This window comes from Anticarsia gemmatalis, chromosome 24, assembly GCF_050436995.1.
Source record: "Anticarsia gemmatalis isolate Benzon Research Colony breed Stoneville strain chromosome 24, ilAntGemm2 primary, whole genome shotgun sequence".
Classification (NCBI taxonomy): domain Eukaryota; kingdom Metazoa; phylum Arthropoda; class Insecta; order Lepidoptera; family Erebidae; genus Anticarsia; species Anticarsia gemmatalis.
Genome location: NC_134768.1, coordinates 9,524,484 through 9,548,459, shown reverse-complemented (window position 1 = coordinate 9,548,459; position 23,976 = coordinate 9,524,484). Strand labels below are relative to the sequence as shown.

Here is a 23,976-nt window from a genome sequence, read left to right as displayed (position 1 = left end):
GTGACGCAAGCGAAGTTGCGCGGGTCAGCTAGTCAATTATATTATTCATCAGATAATATTAGATTTAATACATAATATTCGTTTAATTTAGTCTGGCCACTCAGCATTACTAGCTAGAAGTGCGATTTCGATGATTAGATATTTGCAAGCATTGTTACTTGAAATTTAATTTACAACAAAGCTCACGCGGAAGGTGGAAAGGGCTTTAATACAACATTTTTCAATAGCTTCAAGGCTGACGATGACTAACAATGGTAGGGAATTGCTCCTTTCAAAACAATTATAATTTTTTAAAATCTACTCAACTTCGAACTTCTTAATTATTGTCTTTCAAGCAGAAAATCTGGTACGTACCAGTTAAAACTCAACCGTCACAACATATGGCACAGCCGGCCCTTATGTTTCGTCTTCACGGGCGCCTCGTCGAGCACCGACGTGCGCTGCTTGTCGCTCACCACCGTGCTCCTCTTCACTGCTCGCTCGATCTCGGGACCCCCATCCCGGGAGGGAGCCGAGTACATTGATCTGGAACATGCTTCAGTTTTACTTATTTTCAAAACTGCTTCTTACTAATGTGGTTGTTGGGTACTAATTGGGGTGGGATGGGGTCCTGACATTCTATTCTTTTGTATTTGGACTCTTTTTATGGTCTTAATGCGCCCGCCCGCCCTAATATCTAAGATAAGATTCTTATCTTATCTTAAAAGTGGGGGGGGGACTAGCCTATACTTCCGATCACTAGTGCTTCCCACCGGTAGTAGCCCATAATCTTGTGGTTTGGACTCTTTATAACCATTCAATTTTAATGTCGTCATTGCAACTTAATAAGTTTAACTGGAAAGAAAGTTCAGTTCAATACTTTACTTTAGTACCTATTATTTATTGACTAAAGCCAAGGGCTAATTATAACTGTAATTGTAAACCTTTGTACGTAATGACGTTCGTAAAAAGAAAAATAATTTGATACACAAATTATCATATTATTATGGTTTTAAAAGAATGAAGTATTTTTCTATCTTTCCTTCTATGGATTACTTTATCAATACTTAATACAATGAGATACAGTAAAGATAATCTAGATGTATATGCACTTGAAGTGAACATACCAATGGTCACGTATTACCAGGCAATAGGCATCGATATATGAAACAAATTACGACACACTACGAGTACATACATTATATAGTTTGTCCAGCGAGATACGGCTATTAGCAATTTATTGAATTTAATAATATAATCGATTTCAGGGAGATTTATAATCGTCACTCGTAAAGTTAGAGACTGTAATTTCGTTTCAATTGTAGTGCGATTATATACTTTAGAACCTTAGATTATAATTACAGAGATAATTTATTTTAATCTGATCTTAGATCTTTATTTAACTAAAAAGTTACAAATTACAGTCATTTGATTGCTGACTCAATAGTTGTTCTTAATCACTTATCCAATAGGCTATTTAAAATTTTTAAGTGACAACTATCCTAACTTCTTATCTTCGATCGCTGGTAGCCAAATCTTACTGAACAAACTATAAGCAAAGCATTCTCTCTGCCCTCGCATTCATCAGCTAGTCTCAGCCAACATACTGTGCGCTAGATACCGAGCGTTACTGACTTACTGCACATCTACGGTATATTTACGTCAAGCGCTCAAAATACTCAAGCACTACCCTCATAGTATCACGAGTCCTTTGATACTCGGTGGTGTGGGACTAGTATTTATACCAGGTATATTAATACATCACTATCTTATTGAAGAAATTTTGTAATAGAACTACAGACTTAATAACGCAAGCTCGCGCAACGCACCGCAGAAATCTGCTATTTGATTTAGATGGCGCATTTGTGCGGTGGTACTTGTTGAATTTACCGGAATCGCGGATGCGAGTTGGCTTAAGCACGAAATCGGCAACAGCGATTTGTTTCACAGTTTTCTGTATTGCGAATTTTCATCGATTTGCGGTTTTCGGTAAAAGTATTTCTATATTTTGGGGAGCGTTCCTTGTTGGTCACTGCTGTTTGCAGAAACAGTACCTATTTTTGAGGATAGGAAAGGATAGGATAGTATATCGTTAAAGATAATGTTATTCAGAATGTGCCATGTTTAAAAACAAGTAGTGTGCTTTGCTTAGCCAGCTCAGTGACTTTGCTTTATTCACAAATTGTGTTCAATATGTATGGATGTTATTGATCTATAAGTGGTTAGTAAATACCTTTGTTTTTGGAAAGTTATTACACAATACGCGGAATATACTTTTGACAACAGAAAAACAAATAGCTATACAGACATATATATATTATAACATAGTTTCTTAACAACGTTTTTGTAGTATTACTGGGGACAGAATTACTCTTCCCCTAAAGACAGAGGAGTTAGACGTGGAACCACACGGGCAAAATTAGGTTGTGGTCTTCAGATTTTTTCCTTAGAGTTTCTTATTTTACCTAAGATGTAACAGGGCCGATAAACACTAGAATTTTTATTTTAACCCATTGCTGTCCCACTGCAGGACAAGGGTCTCCTTCCTAACGAGAGGGAGGGCCTTGAGTCCACCACGCTGGCCAAGTGCGGGTTGGGGACTTTGCATACCCTCAAATATGTATTAAACACTAGTATTAGTAAATGCTATTATGAAATATTAATACACCTGATAAGTTAACCCGACACCACACCACCGGCAATACTATGCTACCATTCAGAGCAGAAAGCTGTTAAGGTGAGTCTACACTAGACGAGCCGAATACGAGCAAAGTAGGAGTCGAGCGTCTTTTATAGTCCAACAACTTATAAGAGAGCGAATGCAAAGTTCGCGGCTGGTAGAAGTAGAATTTAGAGGAATAGTAACCTACTTGCCTCTTAATTATGTAGATAAACTTTGATAATTCTTTTTTAAAAAAACTTCTGCACAAAGAATCTCTCTGCACTAAGAATCATAAAAACAACAGACATAAAGTACGACCCGAAATCATTTATTAGTGGATCGCACGAATAATTGTTCCGTGTAGGAATTGAACCCACGACCTCCCGTCGCACTGTTAGAGGCGTGGCGACCTAAACCACTGCGCCACGGAGGCTGTCAGATACAGCTATTTATGTTTTTCAAAAATAAATATTCACACATAATCTAGATAATTCGTATGACAACTGTATTTTTAAGTTATCGGACTTAAAAGCGCGCTCGTTCAAAGTTTGTCAGTCACTACCCGAATCTGCTCAGTTTGTACTCAGCTTGTCTCCGGTAGACCCACCTTCATACCTTCAAAATTAAACACCAACCTGGTCAGTTTGCTCCTGTTAGGTCTGGAAGCTAGGCTGGAGCTCTTCCCCCGTCGGAGAGAGTGGAAGGAGTGCTTGATGGGCTTGACTAAAGCCATGCTGCTGCTGCTCTCAGGGATCGGCTTGGCACAGTTTAAAGTCTGGACTGTTAGTTCTACGTCTTTTATTGGCTCGTTTAGTGCTGGAAGAAGAATAAGATGAGTTAGATACTTTTGAAAATATGAAAAGTATTGTAGTGATAATTAGACTACGGGGTTTTGAATTAGGTCGTTGTGACGGATTCTTCATATTCGTTTTTTCCCAAGTTTGCAAAAGGTTCTCTATTGTTTATTTTGTTTTATCTAGTTAAAAGTTTAGGTAAACTATTTTTAATTACCTTTTTTGACGTTATAGTAGACTTTATCAATAATAATAATAATTATATATGCGATAAAAACCCTCAAAGGATGAATAACAATGGGTGAATGAAGATATAAAGATGATGACTAGCATGAGGATGACTTTCTATACAACAATTGCTAAGGTTACCTTACAATCTTACCCTTCTAATATCAGGTGAAAGAACGACAATAAAGTACGAATACGTATTAAAAACAAATAAAAATCATATCAATCGTACCAGTGAACTCCTCAATAGGTTTATCAATAGTATCATGATCGATCCACGTGAGGCCCATCTCCACCTTCTCGGCGAGGTCCTGCCAGCGCTGGCGGTTGTCCATGGTGCCGGTGTACAGCGGCAGGATCCAGGGGAACGTGTCCGACAGCACCTTGTACAGCGGCAGGCAGATCATGTCGATGAAGCCTACTTGCATTTGGGGTAGCTCGTCTTTTTTCTCCCTGGAAAGGTTGAAAGACAGTTCGTTAAAACCTGTTTATATGAGGAATCAAAACATAAGACGATCTGTTAGTAACCGCGAATTACTGAATGAACTGAACGGCATTAATTATTGATTTGAAATCCATTCAAGGAACCGGCGCCACAAAAACCCAATTTCTAGGCCTAGAGAGAGCGCAGAGGTCACTCCTGAAAGTTATGCTCTGTAAACCTTTTAGATTCCCTACCCAAAGCCTATACTTGGAAGCGGATGTTTTGACGGTCCGGAAGCTCTATGTACTAAATGTTATCTTAAAAACACATAAAACCCTATCCTATGACACGGCTAAACTCAAGGGAAGGAATAGATACAAAGTTGCTCCCCAGATCGCAGTGAAATCTACCTTCGCTCAGAGACAGTTTCTCAAACAGTCATCTCACTTATACAACTAAGTAAATAAAGAACTTGATATCTACCCCCTAACCCTTAGTGAATGTAAAAAATCCATAATTAATTGGCTTAAGCTAAAGTCCTATGAAGAAGTCGAAAATCTACTTCCTTTTAATAACGTTTAAATTTTTGAGCTAACTCCTCTAGTGATTATGTTAGTGGAAGATGCTACCCACCATCTCTCTCACGAGTTTCTCAACTCGATTTGTTTTCCTCATCTTAGCCTTATACACAACAAATAAGGAAATAGTTTATTAACTAGCTATAAATAGGTGAAATGGTTAATATTTCATTACATTTACTCACACACTCATACACACATAAACACCTACTTTCGCATACACATCACAAGAACACAATTACACACAACATGCGCGATTTAAAATGTTATTGTTATGTTATTTTATTTTTTATTTTTTTTCTTCATTGTATACCTACATAACTAGCGTTTTGTTTTCTGTAACCAATCTAATTTGTAACCCACTGGAAGAGCGGAATATCCTAACACAAGCAAAATGCATTGCTTACAAGGGTATTTCAAAATGTAAACCTACTGTGTAAATTGTGTTATTGAAAATAAACGCTTTTTTTTTCTTATTTGGTATGGATTCGATACAGCTAAATAGAGAGTATTAAAATCTGCTTGCAAATTCGTTATAGCACTATAACCGCTGAACAGAAATAAAGCAAGGTTGAATCTAGACTATTTCAAGACAATCGATGAAAATGTAGTGTTACCTGTCCATCATAGCAATAGGTTGTTGGTTAAGCTGCAGTTTCTCCAGGTCGCCCTGGTCGAAGAACTCGTCGGCGACCAACTTGGCCACCTTGTGCTGCACCTCCCACGGCTTTGCGATCGCTGACACGTCACATGCAGTCATCATCATGCCGCATAGCACTGAAATTAGAGATAGTTTCATAATTTTTGGAACGTAGGAACGACAGAGAATACCACATAACAAGAAAGATGTGTAGTCATCTACATCTTTCTTATTCAATTTACCAACGCGGTACAAGAGTAATGCCTACAAAATATCATTATGTTCGTGTTTGACACAAAAAATAATCCGTGACCTCTATTTCATGTTGATTTATATCAACTGTCTACTGTTTATTGTAGAAGACATCTCTTTTTCGTACACGAATATTATACAAAATGAATGCCTTCTTTTGAAATTTTGTCTGCAGTGCGTAAATCCCTATTAATACTGTATGTAAGGTGTTAATGATGTAAGAAGTAAATGGTACTTACGCTCTTTCTTCTCCGGACTCTGCCAGTCAAACTCCCCATTCTCCACGAGTTCGTGGAACTTGGCTCGCTTCTTGAAGTACATCGCCAGGTCTGTCGACAAGATCGCTGTTTCTACCACCCTCATTACGTCTTTGTAATCACAGGGTGATAGTGCCTGGAGGATAAAGAGTACATAGTCAATAAAATAGCTCTTACTATATTAGATGTTGCGACGGTGGTCGCAGAAAAGAGCTTTCTCAAGTTAAATATCATTAACAGTGGAATTACGCATTAAAAAAAGTTGTCTAATTCATGAAGTAATATGTTTGCCATTCCTCTATTGTAACACTATGAGACTATTATCAAGACGCCAAATTTTTAAGTATTATAGTATCTATTGGTGATTATTATAAGTATGACACTTGCCCAGCAGTGGGACAGTAAAGGGTTAAAAAATTAAGTAAGTGCTAGATTATTTGCAAAAACGTGAATATAAAATGTTTTCAAAAGTAACACAGAAAAATATCAAACAGTAAAAAGTGACTCACCTGGAAAATATTATTACTCTCGCTATTCAAAATCATGACACACTGATCAAAGTGGTGATGTTCCATCGTGGACGTTGAGTACAATATCGCGAGTGGACTCTCCGTCTTCGTCTGGAAGGCGTTGTTCGTTCCTCGATGGTCCAGGTCATGGCACAGACAGGCTACTAGCAGACCTAGGATCTCCAGGTCGGACATGAAGCGCTCCATCTTGCCGGTCTTGAGCATCGCGAACATGGTCTGAGCGACGTTGAGGGCGTGTCTCCAGTTGTGGTATTTGACTGGACGGTAGTTTTTTTTGACGCTGAGTATCCAGCGGCAGAGGACCTGGAAAAAAGCAGAAGAATAAATGTTAAAATAATAAACCATTACTCAATGTATTATTCATGCAAAAAACCGTCTCTAATGTGCTTAAAAAAAGAAGAAGTTTGTTATTTTGTCTGCAATGATTTTACGCCAAATCGTTCCGATCTGGGTAGAGTAATGGTGATAATTATATTAGTACCTCGAAAAGAACATAAGCTAAACATAGTTGCACTTGTATAATATGAATCAGAGAAAATTGAGTCCAGCACTACGCATTTATCGCTGATTCCTCATAAACTCAAATCAGGTCCTTTCTTCTTGAATTTCGGCTTATAATAAGATAATTTTATTAATACTTACGTCATAAGGTATGTGGAATTTCTCAACGAGGTTGCACTGTAAGAACATGCGCAGCGTTGCTCTGCACGTGTCCTCGTCCGTCAGGTCGAAGTCTGCAACATTTGAGATAAAATACTTAATAAAAGAGGGAACCAATATTGTATAAACCCGTTCATTTGTATATAATACGTACTAAATAGATGATAAACACAAAGTAATTATCAAGTTAAGGGACGGTAGCGGTTAATTTCCTTAGATAAAAAAGATGTTGTATATTGGATACTTCTGAGCAGTCATAGATAGCAATATAATGTTGTGTGCAGTCCGCTTAAAAGTTTGCCTTAAAGTATACACATAGAACAAGCGTGGTAACAAAAGAAAACAGGCCAGCATAAGAAGTAATCTCACCATGGAACTGGAAGCTGTACAGATTGTAAGTCTCTGAAGAGGGAATGTTGTCCTGACACAGCTTGTTTGTGTCTTCAGCTGATGCCGTCGCGTGGTACGACAGACATTCTAGCGCCACCTGTAAATAAATGTAACATTGTTACTCTCACATAACTAAGCCGTAAGAAGATTAAGGTGGTTCAGGCACAAGAAACGAAAATTTTGATTATTTGAACAGGCAGCTTCAATCAACTACTTCATGAGATACAGTGCTAACGGAAATTTTTGGTTCTTGTCAAATAAAACCACCAAAAACTTGGTTTTCGTCCCACTGCAGTAATAAAATCTGAATAAAATCTTCAAAACAACTACACTAAGATGGGTATGGGATATTATTATTATTAAATTGCAGTCATATTACTAGATTTATTCTCATTTCAAATGCATGTGTATCTCGTTCTTACCTTTTGTTTAGCCATAAGTTTGCAAGCGTTTTCATACATCTGTGTGTTGTGAATACCAAGACCGCAGAAGATGGCGAAGGCTTCGAATATGGAGATGTCGCCATCGGTGAACTGACAACCGTTCTCCTGAAAATTTTACATAGAAATTCATTTTTAAATCTTTTAAAAACGTATACGATACAAACGGCTAAAGAGTAAATTGTAACTCTTTTTTTTAAGTTAGAGCGATTTTTTATCTTACTAGCACGAAATCTTAAGAGTAGAATCCTTTGAAAGAAAGGACCTACTGCTTTTGCTTTTATCAGAAGCATTTATTTCTTATAGCTGATTCAAAGCACCATTATATTAAAATCAATCGACTTCTTCATCCCTTTATCAATCAACATACTGTCTTCTTTAGCCTCACAGGGTTATTAACCTCACCTTATTAATAAGCTGCGCGACTCCAATAACATCTTTGGCAGCGTTAACGATGGGCATACACAGCATCGTCCTGACATTAGCGGCGTCGTCAGCAGAGATGTCCGCGACTATCATACCGTTGTCCCGCCGCCACTCGTCCACGTCCGAGATGTTTAACGCTTTGTTCGATTGTGCTACCTGGAAGGTACGAGATTTAAACATTTTGTGAGAGTTGTTGTCACTTCTGTATTGTTTGTAATTAAAGGATTGAGGATGTCGCGGTCTGTCCCTATCGCTAGTTGCTAAACGATTCAGTGGCTGAAACGATTTTGGTTAGCTAAAGGTTGTATTCTTTTAAAATCGCGTTTCGAGTCGGTTAGTATTGTTGGCAATTAAGGTATTAGTAAAACGTAATCAACACCAAAACCTATTGTCAAAGTTTGGTTGGCTTAGAAAACTTTAACTCTGGGTTGACCGACCACTGAGCATATTAAGGAAAGTGAGTTTGAAGATGCTTTTCTGCATCCCATCGAATTCACAAATTATAAATTATACACTCGGTTATTCTCATTGGTTATCAATCAAAGGCGTACTCAAATTAAAACATAAAAGAGACAGAAACTAGCGAATATGACCAGCAAGCAATTTTACCTCTAATTTAAGTAATTACTTACCGCCAAAGCAATAGACGCGAGTGTAGACCTGTTGTCGTGTCGTGGAGTGAGTGTAGTCCTGGACTGATGAGCGCCCAGCTCGAACAGTGTGTGGAACCTGGTGGGCGCTGGTGGTGGAAGCGCTGGCAGCACTGACTTCTGACCTCCTGGCCGTTGCACTATGCGTTCTAAATGGCTCTGTGGACGAATAAAAGTTGAAATTACTCATTTTGCGACTTTTAATAGAAGATAATTAGACGTTTGTTACGTCAGTATTGTAGTCAATAAATCTCTGTCTTAAGATTAGGAGAAACAAGAACTTATCAATTCTTGAGACTGAATAGATATTTTCCATATAAACGCATTATAAATTAAAGAAATTCATTAACAAAGGGGTGATTTCTAACAACTATTAAGCAAGCTACCGAGAAACAGTTAATTGATTAGTATATTGTATTATCAGCATCAGTCATTTTAAACGTCAAATTCTCCATACAAAGCGGATGCCAAAATACTGAAATGAACAATCGATGGAAACTTGAGAATAGCAATTATCGTTACTTGCTGTGTAAACTCACCGATTCACAATGATCTGTATCAGAAATAAATACAGCACATCGTTCACACTTCAGCAGTTCCCTCGCTTCCGTCATGATCTTGGTGACGAGGCACTCCAAGTTGCTCTGCTCCTCGAAAATGCTCCTCGCGAGGGCCAGGAGGATCTGGTTCCTCTTGTACTCCAGGACGGAGGACTCGAACAGCTGTGCGTTCTGGATTCCGATGCCACAGAACGTGAGGTACCGGCGGAAGACTTCCACATCACGGGGGGAGAATTCTTTGGAGCCTGAAAGATAAAATAGCAGCTTAGAGAAGAGACAAAGAGCGGAAAAAATAATACGAGCAGAGAGAAATCAGGAACAGAGTGACCCATATTTTATTGGAAACATATTTAACTATGGTCTTGTCCCCACAAAGACAATACTAGCTTTTTCTTCGGAAAGTCAGTCTTTGGCGACTGTGCGGCAGATTTCAGTAATTGATATTAAGATAAACGTAATGTTTAATCCTGCCTGATATGAATTGTAATTTTGTATGACACTCCTGGAAATGCCTAAGATATCTAATGTTTTATAGAGCTTACCAGTAAATTCTGATATAACGCAAATGACGCACGCAAGAAAAATGGAAACTACTAGTCAATATTGAAACAAGTTAAATTCATCCAAGGCAATTGAAAATTAAATCCATACGTAAACAAGCCAACAAAAAATTACATTACAATGAAGATTATCTTAGATGATGTAAGAGAAAATATAGTTAAAAAGCTGAAATGTAACGCGTAGTAACTTCCCGGTCACGTAGAGACAAGGATCAAAGTATCCCGGACCCAAAATAAATAATTTAGTTTGAATTTTTCTTATAAAGTCGTTACGTAAGTACAAGGAAAAGTTACGCAGTTTTTATTTTTACATTTTATGTTTTACCTAGCAACGTTTACTATTTATAGATAGACTAGTTTATGCTAAACTAGCTGACCCGCGCAACTTCGCTTGCGTCACATAAGAAAATCATAATTTTCCCCGTTTTTGTAACATTTTTCACTGGTAATCTGCTCCTATTAGTCGTAGCGTGATGATATATACCCTATAACCTTCCTCGATAAATGGGCTATCTAACACTGAAAGAATTTTTCAAATCGGACCAGTAGTTCCCGAGATTAGCGCGTTCAAACAAACAAACAAACAAACAAACTCTTCAGCTTTATAATATTATAGTATATAGTATAGATTTCAGTTTTCAGCATATTCAGGGTTTAAAAGATAAATGTACAGTGATAAACCGAATGCACTACAATTGTACATTTCTGTTTTAAAAGCGAATTGTACACAATCACTACATATACGCTATTTATAGGGACGCTGCCCCCGCCGCCGCGGCCGGCCCGTACCGTGCCGCAATACTAATATCGTGATATCTCCTAAACTATATGTCTAAATAACACACTGTAAACTGCAAAAATAATCTAAATTAAATGCTCGGGATGATGAACTTACTTATTTTGATAAGAATATATGTATTATTGGTTATATCACCAGTTAAACATCACCCAACGAATTAAATGTTTTTTTAATACAGAAAAGTAGTTTTTGTGACTTAAATAAAAAAGCTGGATATATGTCATCGCGGACTTTTTTGTAGAACTAATAAAGACCAATGTTTTTGCTATACATTGTTCTTACTTGTATCCAACGGTATAAGCGGCGCACGCACAAATGCAATCTTCAATTAGATTTTTTTTCTGACTTCTTGGACATAAATCGCTATAACTCAGCTAATATAGTTTCAATGTATTTCAATTATATATAAAAACCTGTCGGAGAAAATACTCTTTCTATTAGTGAAAACCGCATCAAAATCCGTTGCGTAGTTTTAAAGTTTTATGCATACGAAGGGACTACAGACAAAATGGGCGACTTTGTTTTATACTATGTAGTGATGTACTTGTATTTTGTTTTAGTTTTAATTTTTTCATGGTTCCGGCTGTGGTAATCTTTTTTAAGTATTCAAAATAAAATATACGTTCTATCTGTTTTATTTATAAATGGCGCGTAACCTGTGATTAGTTATACATATACGAACAAACATAAAATCACGCCATTTTTCCATAGGGGTGGTTAGAGACCTATAATTGCCACTTGGAACGATCCTTACAAACTTTCTTTGCTTCATTTGGTTACTTATATAGTGTTATATATTTTTCACTCATAATAAATAATAATAAATTTAACCCATTAATGTCCCACTGCTGGGCAAGGGTCTCCTCCCGTAATGTGGGAGGGGCTAGGCCTTGAGTCCACCACGCTGGCCAAGTGCGGGTTGGGGACTTTGCATGCCCTCAATAAATGTATTAAACAAATTTTTAGGCATGCAAGGTTTCCTCACGATGTTTTCCTTCACCGTTGGAGCATGTGATAATTATTTCTAATACACACATAACTTCGAAAAGTCATTGGTGTGTTGCCTCGGGTTCGAACCTGCGACCACTTGCGTGGGAGGTACCAACTTATACCACTCGGCTATCACCGCTCATTTTTCACTCATACACCGTTTTAAAATTGATTGAAAATGACAAAACACTCTACAACTAATCAGACTTTTCATTAAGTTCATAATTAAGCCAGTAATTATCCAGAAGATTAACTCAAAATACAACAAAAAATTAAATAATCATTAAACTGCTTTGTTCCGAATAGTTCCAAATCAACCATTATATGAATATAGAAATAGAATGCGGTTAAAAACCCATCGCTCCCAAATGTAAGCCGTATCTTGAATAATATACTTCTTTGCCAAAAATAAAGCAAGCTTATCTTTAGTCGTAACTTGCCAAACTAACAAAACTTAGAATTTTACGAGACGCCTTGAAAGATAAAATATATTATCACCAACTTTCTTTACACTTGCCAATTATTTGAAACTTCTTTTATGCAAAAAATTAGACAAAAAATAATAATTTTAAGCTATAGTGACGAACAATACTTTCTGATAGAATTAGTAAAGAATGAAAGCCATTTATTGTGTCGTCATGTGTTTGTTACGCTTAGACGCAAAACATTTCTTTTAACGAAATCTTTTTTAACATTTTTAATACATGGCATATGTAATCGGAAAAGTCGAAGATAGAAGTAAAATACAATAACACCTAAGTTTTAAAAATGTTGACCTAAATACTAAATATAGAATTAAAATCAACCACTAAAACTTAAAGTGAATACATAAAAGTAAAAATATAGCGCCGATGAGTTCGCAGACTATCACAAATTTAGTTATAACACTCACAAATTCATACAAAGGCACTTAAGAGTTTGGGCAACTTGCAAACTTCGCGTCTCACGCTCTGAGAGAAATTCTATTAGACCGACGGAATATAGATAGGAAAGAAATAGCTTTTAGAAACGTTATGAATTCAAAAATTATGATGATGACTTTTTATAAGCAAAAAATGCTTTAGTTTCATTGCTTTTACCGATCTTTGGAAATAAATAAATAAATAAATGTTGTTGGACAACTCACACACAGTCATTTGATTCCAAACTAAGCAGAGCTTGTACTATGGTAACCAAATAACTGATAGACATACTTATATACTTCTAAATACATACTTATATAGATACATTAACATCCAGGCTCAGAACAAATGCTCGTGCTCATCACACAAAGATTTGTCCCGGGTGGGATTGGAACCCGCCACACGCGGCGCTACGGTTATTGCGGCGAGGTGACCGCTTAAACCACTGCACCAAACGTGTACATTTTTCACTCTGTTCTAAAAAGAAGACCTGATTTCACCACTTTTAAATATTTATGAGACAGTTCATTAGATAGGACAGTTATTTTCATACATTTGCTGTCACAGATATAGTAGGTAGGTAAACTGACACTTGAAATTCAAGGGTGAAACTGGTTCTCATTCTTATATTTTGGCAAATTGTGTATACAAAAACTGTTTAAATCGCTAAAATTATTCCTTTAATGAAGTTATCTTAAGTTAACCCGCACTTGGTCAGCGTGGCGGACTCGGGGACTAACCCCTCCCTCGTTTCAAAAGAGACCCTTGGCCTGCAGTGGGACAGCAATGTGTTAAAAAAAACATCTAAGGAAAAAACTGGATTATAATGAGAAACTAAAATTGAGATATAATTCTCAGAATAGCTCTACTGGTGTCACAAAAAGGAACGAGCTGCAAATTGCGAGCCAAAAACGAATACAGCAAGTGTCACAACGGCTTTCTTCGCTCCAACAAATAAATTTAAACACGTCTCAAAATGTCTCCACAGCAGATTTGATATTTTGGCGATGAAATATTTGCAGCAGCATATTCTAGCTTAAGAGAAAATGGTTTTACCTACACTTTGACTTAGAATATAATGTGTTTATAACAACAAGAATTTGTGAAATTTAGGTATACTTAGTCCTTATATAAATGAGAAAGCCTATCTTGTGCGGCTGTGCAGTGCATAGTAGAGTATGTGTAGTGTAGCTTTCTTGGCTACATGAACGAAAAGATTTTATAAAAAAAGCAATGTGATCATGGAGATAGTTAAAAACTTAATTTTTCACAGTATTATAGGGTAAAGTACGTATGAAACTTAGCAGGAAAGTTGTTTGTTAAAAGCTGAAGCTTACCATCAGTTTTGTTAATAATCTGCGCAACTCCGACGACGTCGCCCTCGTAGTTGCAGATCGGCATGCACAGGATCAACTCGGTCTTGTAGCCTGTTCGAGCGTCGATCTCACTGTTGAACCTGAAATAAGTCTTAGGTAAGTCAGAGCCACCTTTCATTTAGTGAAGTATATTAGTTGTAAATTGTTTACATGCGAGGTGTATATGTAGCTATCTTCTACTGAGACCACTTAAAGAATGGCGTGATATTAATAGTCACCTATTTTCACAAAGACTGAAAGTAGGAGAGTCAGTCAGGCAAGTAACTACGGTATAAATGTACGGTATAAATGAATGAAAATAGTCAACACTCGTCGACACTACATAATGGGAGATAGGATTCAAAACGGTTATAATTTTGTTCATACCTGGGGTCTGAATAAGCATTCTTAATGTTGATGGGGTGTTTCGTCTGTGCTGCAAGTCCGGCGACGCCAACGCCGAAAGGAATTTTAATCTCCTGCGTCCGCGCATGTCGGAGCGCGTCGTTCAGTTCTGTTGAAATAAGACAATGGTTAACATACGAAGGTACGGTTTATGACTGAAGTAGAAGGCATCTTTCATGCTTCAAACCGATATGGATGAAAAAAAAAGCTTTGTAATTTAATTCAACAGGATACTGCGACCAGACAAACTAATAGTAATTGAAATAAGTCAAAGGAAAATTTTAAAAAATGCCTCCTTTCCCAATGCCAATTTAAATCCCTTAAAGTATTAACTTAATAATTAACTTAACTATGAGATAAGAAAAATTGTCGCCAAAACCGTTGTCCCTGAAAAAATATCTGTCGAACCTACGTCTTCCAGAAGGACCAAGAGATATTTCTAGCATTCCTACAGTACTCCTTTTTTCACTGAAATGAGGAACAGATTTCCCATAATTTCCCTGGTCATACTCTAACCTCTAAAGAAAGCCTTGGTCCAGGCGTGTAAATTGGGCGCGCGTCAGGGCCGGCTATTTTTAGCGCTGCTCTGTGACGCTGGCCGCTTGTTTACCTCGCTGTATTGACGGGACGGGGACGTCATGAAGTGATTGTGGCTCGTGGAGATAGCCAAGTATAAGTGTCTTCTTTGATATTCTTTGAAAGTACTGCACTGATTTTTACAAGCAGATCTTGCTGTTAAATTGAATAAAAATTGTTTTTTTTACAAGCAGACCTAGAAGTCCAATTCAATTATTAAGGGCTTTAGGTACTCAATTTAAGGATGCATCTTGAAAAGCTTGATCCTATTGGAAGAGTAGCTACTGCGGTTTTTTTTACGACTATTAACTTTTCGTTAGCATGACGAACATTCGTATCGAACATATCGAAGTAAAAGTGAACTGTTCCCTTTCTTGCTTATTTGTAACGTGTGTGTTTCAAAAATCTGTTATTGGAATACAACGGTTTTTTATAGTTCTAGAGTCGTTTTCTGTCCAGAATAACTTGGCTCAGTTCGACGTAAATACAATTTTCAGTCAAAATGCAAACCTAATAAACAATGCAGATTTTTTTTATTTTAAAGACGACGCTTCGTATTCATCCTCTTCTGCCACCAGAGTCAGCTCATGTAGGTATCTACTAATTAAATAGTTTTATATTCTCATCAATACAAATTATCCAACCTTTATAACATGTCTTCATAGACACATTAAATCATAAACAATAATACAAGGGTGTAATAATAAGTCATTATTATCTGTTGTTGGTTTTATTGCAATCGGATGAGCTGAACAATGAGACATCAAAGTGATGTTAAAACTGGCCATGTTCGGCGACCACACAGATAACAAACAAAGAGATAGACAGACAAACATAATTTGTCTTTTCATGTTATTGCACGTTTTGCGCAGTAGTTAACGTAGTCGTCAACGCCGCAGCGTTGTGGGTTCGTATCCCACCCAGGACAAATATTTGTGTGATGAGCATGAGCAACTAGTTTATAACGTATCTCAGTTGTCAAGCATTGTTCGTCAAATTGTTGGTCACTGTACAGTACACTGCTGCAGTACTATAACGTGTTAAGCACTATAATCTAAGAGTGAAAACAATGTACAGCATAGTGTAGCATAGTTTGTAGGTATTAGTAGGAAACCTACTAGTACTATAAGTAGTCTACTATAGTAGTATTCAAATAATTGTCAATTGAAATCCACATCACGCGTTATTTCGGGTAATACATCATTGACCAAATTAACCAAATATTAAATAAAATATCATGTTCAGTTGTAGAGAGTAATGTATCAATTAACACAAAGTATTCAGATGAACATTTTCACCATCCATAAGTGTACCAAGCCATTTGATTGGCACTCGACTTGCTACTTCATCGCATCATATGCCTACATTTAATACACTTTCAATAAAGTTTACGTCGGCACTTCGGCGGAGTAATACGATATTACTTTGATGGACTTCCTACCTGATACATTCGACGCACATAAATACATATTATAGAGGCATTGAGATATTTTTTCATCGCTTATGGATCCGTATTAAAATGTTGTTAAGAGAAATACGCGTTAAATAACTTTGTTTGTCTGAATATAGCAACAAGAGCAAAAGAAAGAAAGAGAGAGAGCTAGAGAAAAATGTGTTAGGATGACGGACCTCTGTTACTTGCAATTATTGCCTATGTATTTATTTTTCACTCTGCACATCTGCAGCGGCTTGTTTTATATTTAGAAACACAAAGTTGACTGGCTCGAACTATACTATCAGTGCACCATTTATCCATAATATTCCGATCCCGGAAATCGTAGCGTGATGTTAGACAGCCTATCTTCCATCCTTATTAATGTCCCTATCGTACAATGTACAACATAGTACTCCTAAACCTGACTAGCATTTCCAGATGTTAAACAAAAAAAAAGTTCGTCCAATATACCCTAATTTTTTAGTTAGCAGATAACTAAAAGCTATTTCACATAAAATACAAGTGTGGAGTTAACGTAAAACTCTTATAGTAAAAGGTTTTAATGAGATAAAGTTGCATACAAGATTCAAAGAAATCCTGTCTTCTCCACGCCAAGTTTCCGCTTCTCTGAAAATTACATAACGTCGGTTTAACGCTAGAGTTTCTCAGTTTTAATGCAATGATGTAAGCTAATTTAAAACATTGTATCTCATTTAGGTTTTAACTAAAGAGAAGATAAGTTTTAAAAGTATGTTACTCTTAAAAGTCATTTGGATACAGTAACATATTGTGATCATGATGCTAGTGTCTTTCGTATTCGTCAATTGATGGAGCAGAATTTATGTCTATGATTTAAAGACCAATTTTTTTAAGTTGGCCGTGGCTTGTTTGCTAGTTTCTCTGACACTAGATTTGCCTTAGATGTAAGACTTAAAAACAAATTTCGGAAAAGTCTGACTAACAAGATGGAAAGCAGAAATCAAATAACAAAAATTCGAAAAACAATACAAAGCATGATTACTACATTGCTAGGTATAATAGCATAGAAATTAAAAACAATAAATTATAACAATCCCATGTTAATCCCAAAGATCCCTAAAACATAAAAACTGGAACATCGTCAGCAATTTAGGAGGTATCCAAGGTGTTTACGGTTGTAGTACAAGGCGTAGCGACAAAATCGATGTCGCCTTTAATTTGCCGGTCGAAAGAGCACGCGAGTTCATGAATCATAACAATTTGGGAGCGCCCCTTGTGTCACGCTCTTTGTTTGCTTATTAAAGGATTTTTAGATGTTAAGGGGAAATTGGAAAAGTAATTGTGGGAGAGACTTCGTATTATAAAAAGAGTGGTTTTCAGCAGATATTTAGAATGCGTTTGTTGTTACTCTTGTTTTGTTCAGTTTGTATTTGAAGGACGTGGAATCTAGGTGTTCTTGAGAGCGACCAGGGAAATGTTTGAAATAACACTCACATTGTTCCTTGGAGACACCTGTTGTCTTCGCCGTGCAATGCCAGCACTATGGATAACTAGTAAGACTCACTAAAGGGGCTCGCGGCTCGGACATAATTTGTTCAGTGTAATTTTTTTGACTCAAACTGCGATATTGTCGACCGAAATCCATTTTGCTGTCATTGTACAGTACAACTTATTATAAGTAAAATATACCTAGAAATACTTTAAGTCATACACATAATTATTTAAGGTTATAGAAAGTGCCTGGATACCTGTGTCTCTCGTAACATCGAAGAGTTTGGCCTGCAGATATCGTTGCGGTGGTATTCCTTTAGCCAGGAACAAGCTGCCTCGGTCCGCTGACGTCAACAGGCATACGTTTACTAGGATCTGTGGACAAGAAACAACGTGTTTTTCTCTTTTGTACCCAATTTAAGATACTATGTTAAAAGGAGAAACATCTAAAATTGTAGACACTAGAATAGGCTCTTTAAAACTCGAGATTTTGACCGCGTTGTAAAGGCTGACTTGGGTAAAATATGTCGTAAGTCATAAAATATGACAACGCAGATCCGTAGAAATAGCACGGTCTCTACGAATAATGGGAAGAAAGAGTCACCAGTAGAATAATTTTAAAAAACGTAGTCTGCACTGTTGCAGGTTAAACTGTAGCAGAAAGAATGCAATTTATCATCTTTAAAAAGGCTTTTAGCTGCCGAGATACGAAGCTTTTTAACCGCAATAATTAAATTCTAAAAAAGAACTTAACGTTAAGATAAGCGCTCATATAGCAGATCTCTAATCTAAATCATTTCGGTGTATAGAACATACCGCAAACAAAAGAACCCTCGTATTTCACGTTTTTGTAAGGGTACTCGCATTATGTGGAATAAAAATAGCCAAGCTTGAGTAATAGCCAGGAATTAAGGGGCTTTTACGACCGCTAACTTTCGTTTACAACGCCATCTAGCGAGAGATCGTTGAATTAAATTGCGGAGAATGATGTAATTGATTTATTGGGCGATAGATGGCGGGGCTGTATGGGAGTTTGGGATAAAGTTTCCCGGCTGCGTAATGTGTTACATCACGAAGAAAGGCTGAAGTAAAATTAAGCTTGATGAAAATACGTTACTTGTACATTGTTGGAGTTTTAGTTTCGAACTTAATCTTAGATGAATTTGCGCATACTCCATATAACTTTGAGATATTCGTTACGAAAGAACGTTACCGGATTACGAAATTATATTTTTGTACATTGGCAAATATTAAATCTATTATTCTATCAGTGAAATCCAATAAACACTTTACCCGTACTGAGAATCCTTTTTTATGACAGCAGTCGCATACATGACTACTAAAAAGGTCGCTCAAAAGTTAAACCAACAGAGCCAAAGCATTTTGACGACGCAACGTTATCGTTTCAATGAATTCGATTCCCATACAAGAAAAATAGATCATTCATGTAAGTCATAAAATGGATTTTCTAGTATTAATGATTACGGATTAATATTTATCTTGTAACGAAACCCACAACAAGATATTTTTGCGACGCGAGAAAAATATTTTAGTCCTAATTTAAAAGGATAGCTTGAACAAAAGGTTTACCTTGTTGTAAAGTCTCGGGCATTTATTTAAGAAAAGTCTATAAAGTGTAGGGTGGGATTAGAGGGATGAAACGTTTTGTCTCAAGTTTTCCACATGCTTACACTTGAGAGGGAAGTATTTCTTTCTTTTATTAGAAGCTTGGATCACGCGGACCGCTTCATAAAGGAAGACGAAATTGATCTGCTTCTGTGTTTTATGAAATTACTTTTGAATATTTCTTTGAAGATTCTTAATTTTTGAAATGTACCTAATTGACGGTGTTTTGTTGTTATCCTTTTAAGGTAACAATTTATGTAACACAAATGACTATTGTAAAGTAATTTTGTAGAAGAAAAAGATTTAATATGTAGTTTGGTGTTAGTAATAAAAAAACTCGTTAAAATAGAATGGTCTTGATATTTTTGTAAGTGCATGGAGTGAGATATTAATACTTCACCATGTAAAGCATCTCAATCTAATCAATCATCAAAAAAATCAATTTTATGTATAAGTTTTTAATTAAAACTATCTATCAGAAGCTTACATTAATCCTGACAGCGTCGGTTCTAGTTTTATTCAAAATAAGATTCACAAAGACCAATATCTTACATGCCAGCGTAATCTTTCAAACGCAGTAATTTATAACAATATTAATAACAAAAGTTCCGTCGAACGAGATACAGAACCCATCAATTCCTTCAGTATAAAATTAAAACTTTCACATCTCGAAGCGAGGATTGAAATTTCAATTTCAAATCCTTAGCATCACAAGAGGGGTAACTTAATGATAACTTTGCGAAGTTATTCTCTAATGCTATTTGCTGTACTCGTGTTTGCGTTTAAGTTTAACTTAAATGCGTTTAGACAACAGCTAGAGACAACAAAGCTGGGAACGTTGAATCAAGCGAGTAAGACGCAACTATTCCTTTGAAAATCCTCTGAGGAGTATTAATTATATTTTTATTTCTATTGAATAAATATAGTTTTACGCGTGTTTTGATAAAAAACAACATTTTAAATAATACGATTTTAAAGTACAGTTGCTGTGAATACATTCTGATAGTGTTACTAAATAAAAAAACGTTACAATAAAAAACACAAAAATACTTTAACTAATTTTGGTATCGGACCCAAGATTGCTATCAAACAGGAAAAAAGCGAGGATTTTCTACTACATTAATTGTTATCTACAAACAGCATATTTATTCTGCCGATACCGATATTTTCCTTTTATCGACTATGGATTTACGAAATGGCTATCAGCAGGTCAGCATGCATTGTACTATGTACTATGAATCAATTTTACGGGCTATATGTTCAGTCCATTACCACTCGGCGCTTTGTTTTGATGGCATTTGTTTGTACATCATCCATCAATGTATATCTCTCCATTCTATCGGATAGTTCACTTTATTTTATTTGTGTATTTAGATGAGTGTGATTTTACTTATGATATCGCAATACTTGATTTTGTATTTTATAGTAAATAAAATGAATGTCATATTGGTTGATAGCAATTAACAACATATTCAACTTTCTTTTTATTATTAAACCTCTAAGTGAAAATATTTTTCGTGTGCTTACATTGTTGAAGCAATAGAAAATCAATGTCATTCAATCTGAAATCAATGTCAATATGGTTGAAGTATCAAGAGAATACTAACCATAATATTAAGTATCCTAAGACAACTGTGACAGTAATACTGCCTAAGCCAACTTGACATATATTGTTTTCACAAGCTATTTTAATATGAATACATACTATTCATATAAAATAACGTGTTTCTTTTATACAAGGTGTCCCAGAACTCAACGTCAAGCATCATGAGAAAAATCTGAAAACAGAATCTTTTTCATGCACAATTAAAAATATGGCCATGTAAGAAAAACCTAGAAATTCGGTTAAACTGTATAAAATAATAAAATTTAACCCATTAATGTCCAAGTGTCCCACTGCTGGGCAAGTGTCTCCTCCCGTAATGAGGGAGTGGTTAGGCATTGAGTCCACTTCGCTAGCTAATTGCAGGTTGTTAACTAAATATATAATTGAGACTAATTTACAAGTTACAGTTACTGAGAAAATACTGTAAAGTAAAAGTTGATCTTTTGAATCATCGCCGTAGTTCAGCAGCAGCTGTAGAAATGTAGCTAACAGTCAGACATTACTATAGATGTCTGTTATAGATGTAGGCTTTACCTCTAACAGAGTGCTGCCATTAAGCCTTTGTTGGTCCCATAACTGGCACGTTACCAAAACTTCGAGCTACTGAGGAAAACATTTCAACCGAAATCGAGAAATCAACATCTGTATAGACTAACCACAGGGGCTATAGAGGCAGCGGTAAATTATATATTTTCTTCTTTAGAGTTTCGTACCAAAAGGGTAAAAACAAAACCCTATTACTAAACCTGTGCCTCTCAGTCAGCCCGTGACTACGGTCGTAGAATTCGATCGAAACGTCGGGTGACCCGTTACATTATAATATTATGTCTGTCTGTGCTGTCCGTCTGTCACCCAAGCTGAAATTTTTACGAATTATGTATTGCTGTACCCGCTATAACAAAAAAAAGGAACAATATATGGGGGTCCCCAACCAATAGAAGTGTTTTTTTTTGTATTTTGGTACGGAACCCTTCGAGCGCGAATCCGACTCGCACTTGGTCGGTTTTCAACAGTATAATATACTTAACAGGTGGCAGGGTGAAACTGTCTCAACGCGACAGACATGAACAATTTGTGTGGGATGACAAGCAACAACATTTCTCTCTTCTTTAAACGGACGCTGACAGCGGCCGACCCGCCTCAGCGACACATACCTAAAGAATTCATTAGTTTCTTTTACACGCTTTTATGTGTGTGCTGAGGTATTTACTTGGTTTTTCTGAAAAGGGTTTTTAAGATTATTTATACAAGGTTTTTTAAAGTATCATTCTTGTTATTGGGGTGGATAGGGAGTTACGTAGGATCATTCTGTCATGTGTACTTGTCTCACATTGAGCCCTGTATATTTGTATTTATGAATTTGTCTTTTTTACAGCTTTGTCTCACGTCATGCATATAATGTGAGTAAAATATTTAGAAAACTTGACAAATTCGCAAAAAATATAGTCAAAGTCTCTTGTAAAAATAGTTTATGACTCCAAGTTGTAATATGATGAAAGCATTAAGCATAAAATTCCTATCTAAGGAAAGTTCACGGTTTCTCAAGGAAGGTAGACCTGGGCGGGCGGCCACTTGGTACACCATGAGTCAAATCCTCTTTACTCGGTTGTGCCGATCAAGAAACGTTGAATAAGGAAAAATAAAAAACTATACTAACTATAAAAAATTCCTATCGTGAATTTAGGACTGAAACGAAAAGTCTGTGTTTGCAACAAAAACAGTTTCTGTCTCTCTTATTCAAACAAAAACAAACGCTTCAACGTGTCAACAATTTGGTACAAATTCATTTTATATTAATTTTGTATCCCAAAACAAATGGTTACATGTTTACATTAGCGAATATCAACAGTGCGTTCAATTAAAATGCTTGGAATCGATTCATTTCTGTTTTATGTTTATTTGTACTGAAACATGTTCATCTATATTCATAAATGCGTTGTCAATATTTGTTTGGTCTATTTCAAACACGTTTTGCCTATGTGCATGTTATTCTGTCATCTATGTTTTTTCTACACGTGGGAGCAGTACCTCGATTCTCAACTACTATCGACTACCGACAACCGAGCTGTCATCGAGCTGTCATCGAAATTTTGTATGAAAATCTGATCAGCGCCTCTGACGGGTGTCGTAGGAAATGTTTTGAAAATTTCGATAGCTAGCCGGTTGTCGGTAGTCGATAATGGTAGATAATCGAGGTACAGATCTATGCTAATATTATCCATACTAATATTAAAAATGCGAAAGTAACTCTGTCTGTCTGTCTGTCTGTCTGTCTGCTACTCAATCACGCCTAAACTACTGAACCAATTTGCATGAAATTTGGTATGGAGATATTTTGATACACAAGAAAGGACATAGGCTACTTTTTACCCCGGGAAAATGACGCATTTCCCGGGAAAATTCAGGTGGCGAACGTAGTCGCGAATAATCAACACTATAATGACATTGAATTAACAAAATTCCGTTGTCATGGCAACTGTTGTAATGGCGGATATGCCTTAGCGCGATTTCGTTTTAATAAGAGATATAAATAATTTTGAGAATATTTTTTGTGAAAAAAAGCATATTTTATATCATCACGCTACGACAGGGTTGGATTTAGGTACGTTGAAAAAGATAGTACAGAAAAATGAAAAGGATAGTATTTCCAAAAAAATTATAGTACACTTTCATTATTTTGAATTTACCTTATTATGTAGTCATTAAAAGCAACAATTGTGTTTCAGCATTAAACACAAAAGCAAGCCTTTTTAAAATCCGATACAAAAAATGTGTAAAACAA

The 23,976-nt window shown here is 36.3% G+C and overlaps 1 protein-coding gene across 5 annotated transcripts in view; it reads right to left on the bottom strand.

The window, feature by feature from the left end:
• LOC142983435 (cGMP-specific 3',5'-cyclic phosphodiesterase-like) overlaps nt 1-23,976 on the bottom strand; it is a 131,781-nt gene that overhangs the window by 3,408 nt on the left and 104,397 nt on the right. For 4 of the 5 annotated variants that reach the window (XM_076130288.1, XM_076130286.1, XM_076130287.1 and 1 more), the window contains exons 4-18: nt 18,220-18,337; nt 14,464-14,590; nt 14,059-14,177; nt 9,450-9,715; nt 8,893-9,069; nt 8,240-8,416; nt 7,817-7,942; nt 7,374-7,491; nt 6,987-7,078; nt 6,324-6,647; nt 5,797-5,950; nt 5,283-5,442; nt 3,896-4,116; nt 3,277-3,457; nt 355-525 (exon numbers count right to left, since the gene is read on the bottom strand). In XM_076130288.1, the coding sequence (XP_075986403.1) occupies nt 372-525; nt 3,277-3,457; nt 3,896-4,116; nt 5,283-5,442; nt 5,797-5,950; nt 6,324-6,647; nt 6,987-7,078; nt 7,374-7,491; nt 7,817-7,942; nt 8,240-8,416; nt 8,893-9,069; nt 9,450-9,715; nt 14,059-14,177; nt 14,464-14,590; nt 18,220-18,337 (2,514 nt within the window). In that variant the 3' untranslated portion in view covers nt 355-371. Of the gene's footprint in view, nt 1-354; nt 536-3,276; nt 3,458-3,895; nt 4,117-5,282; nt 5,443-5,796; nt 5,951-6,323; nt 6,648-6,986; nt 7,079-7,373; nt 7,492-7,816; nt 7,943-8,239; nt 8,417-8,892; nt 9,070-9,449; nt 9,716-14,058; nt 14,178-14,463; nt 14,591-18,219; nt 18,338-23,976 lie in introns of all 5 variants that reach the window. The other variant, XM_076130290.1, reaches the window with a different exon arrangement.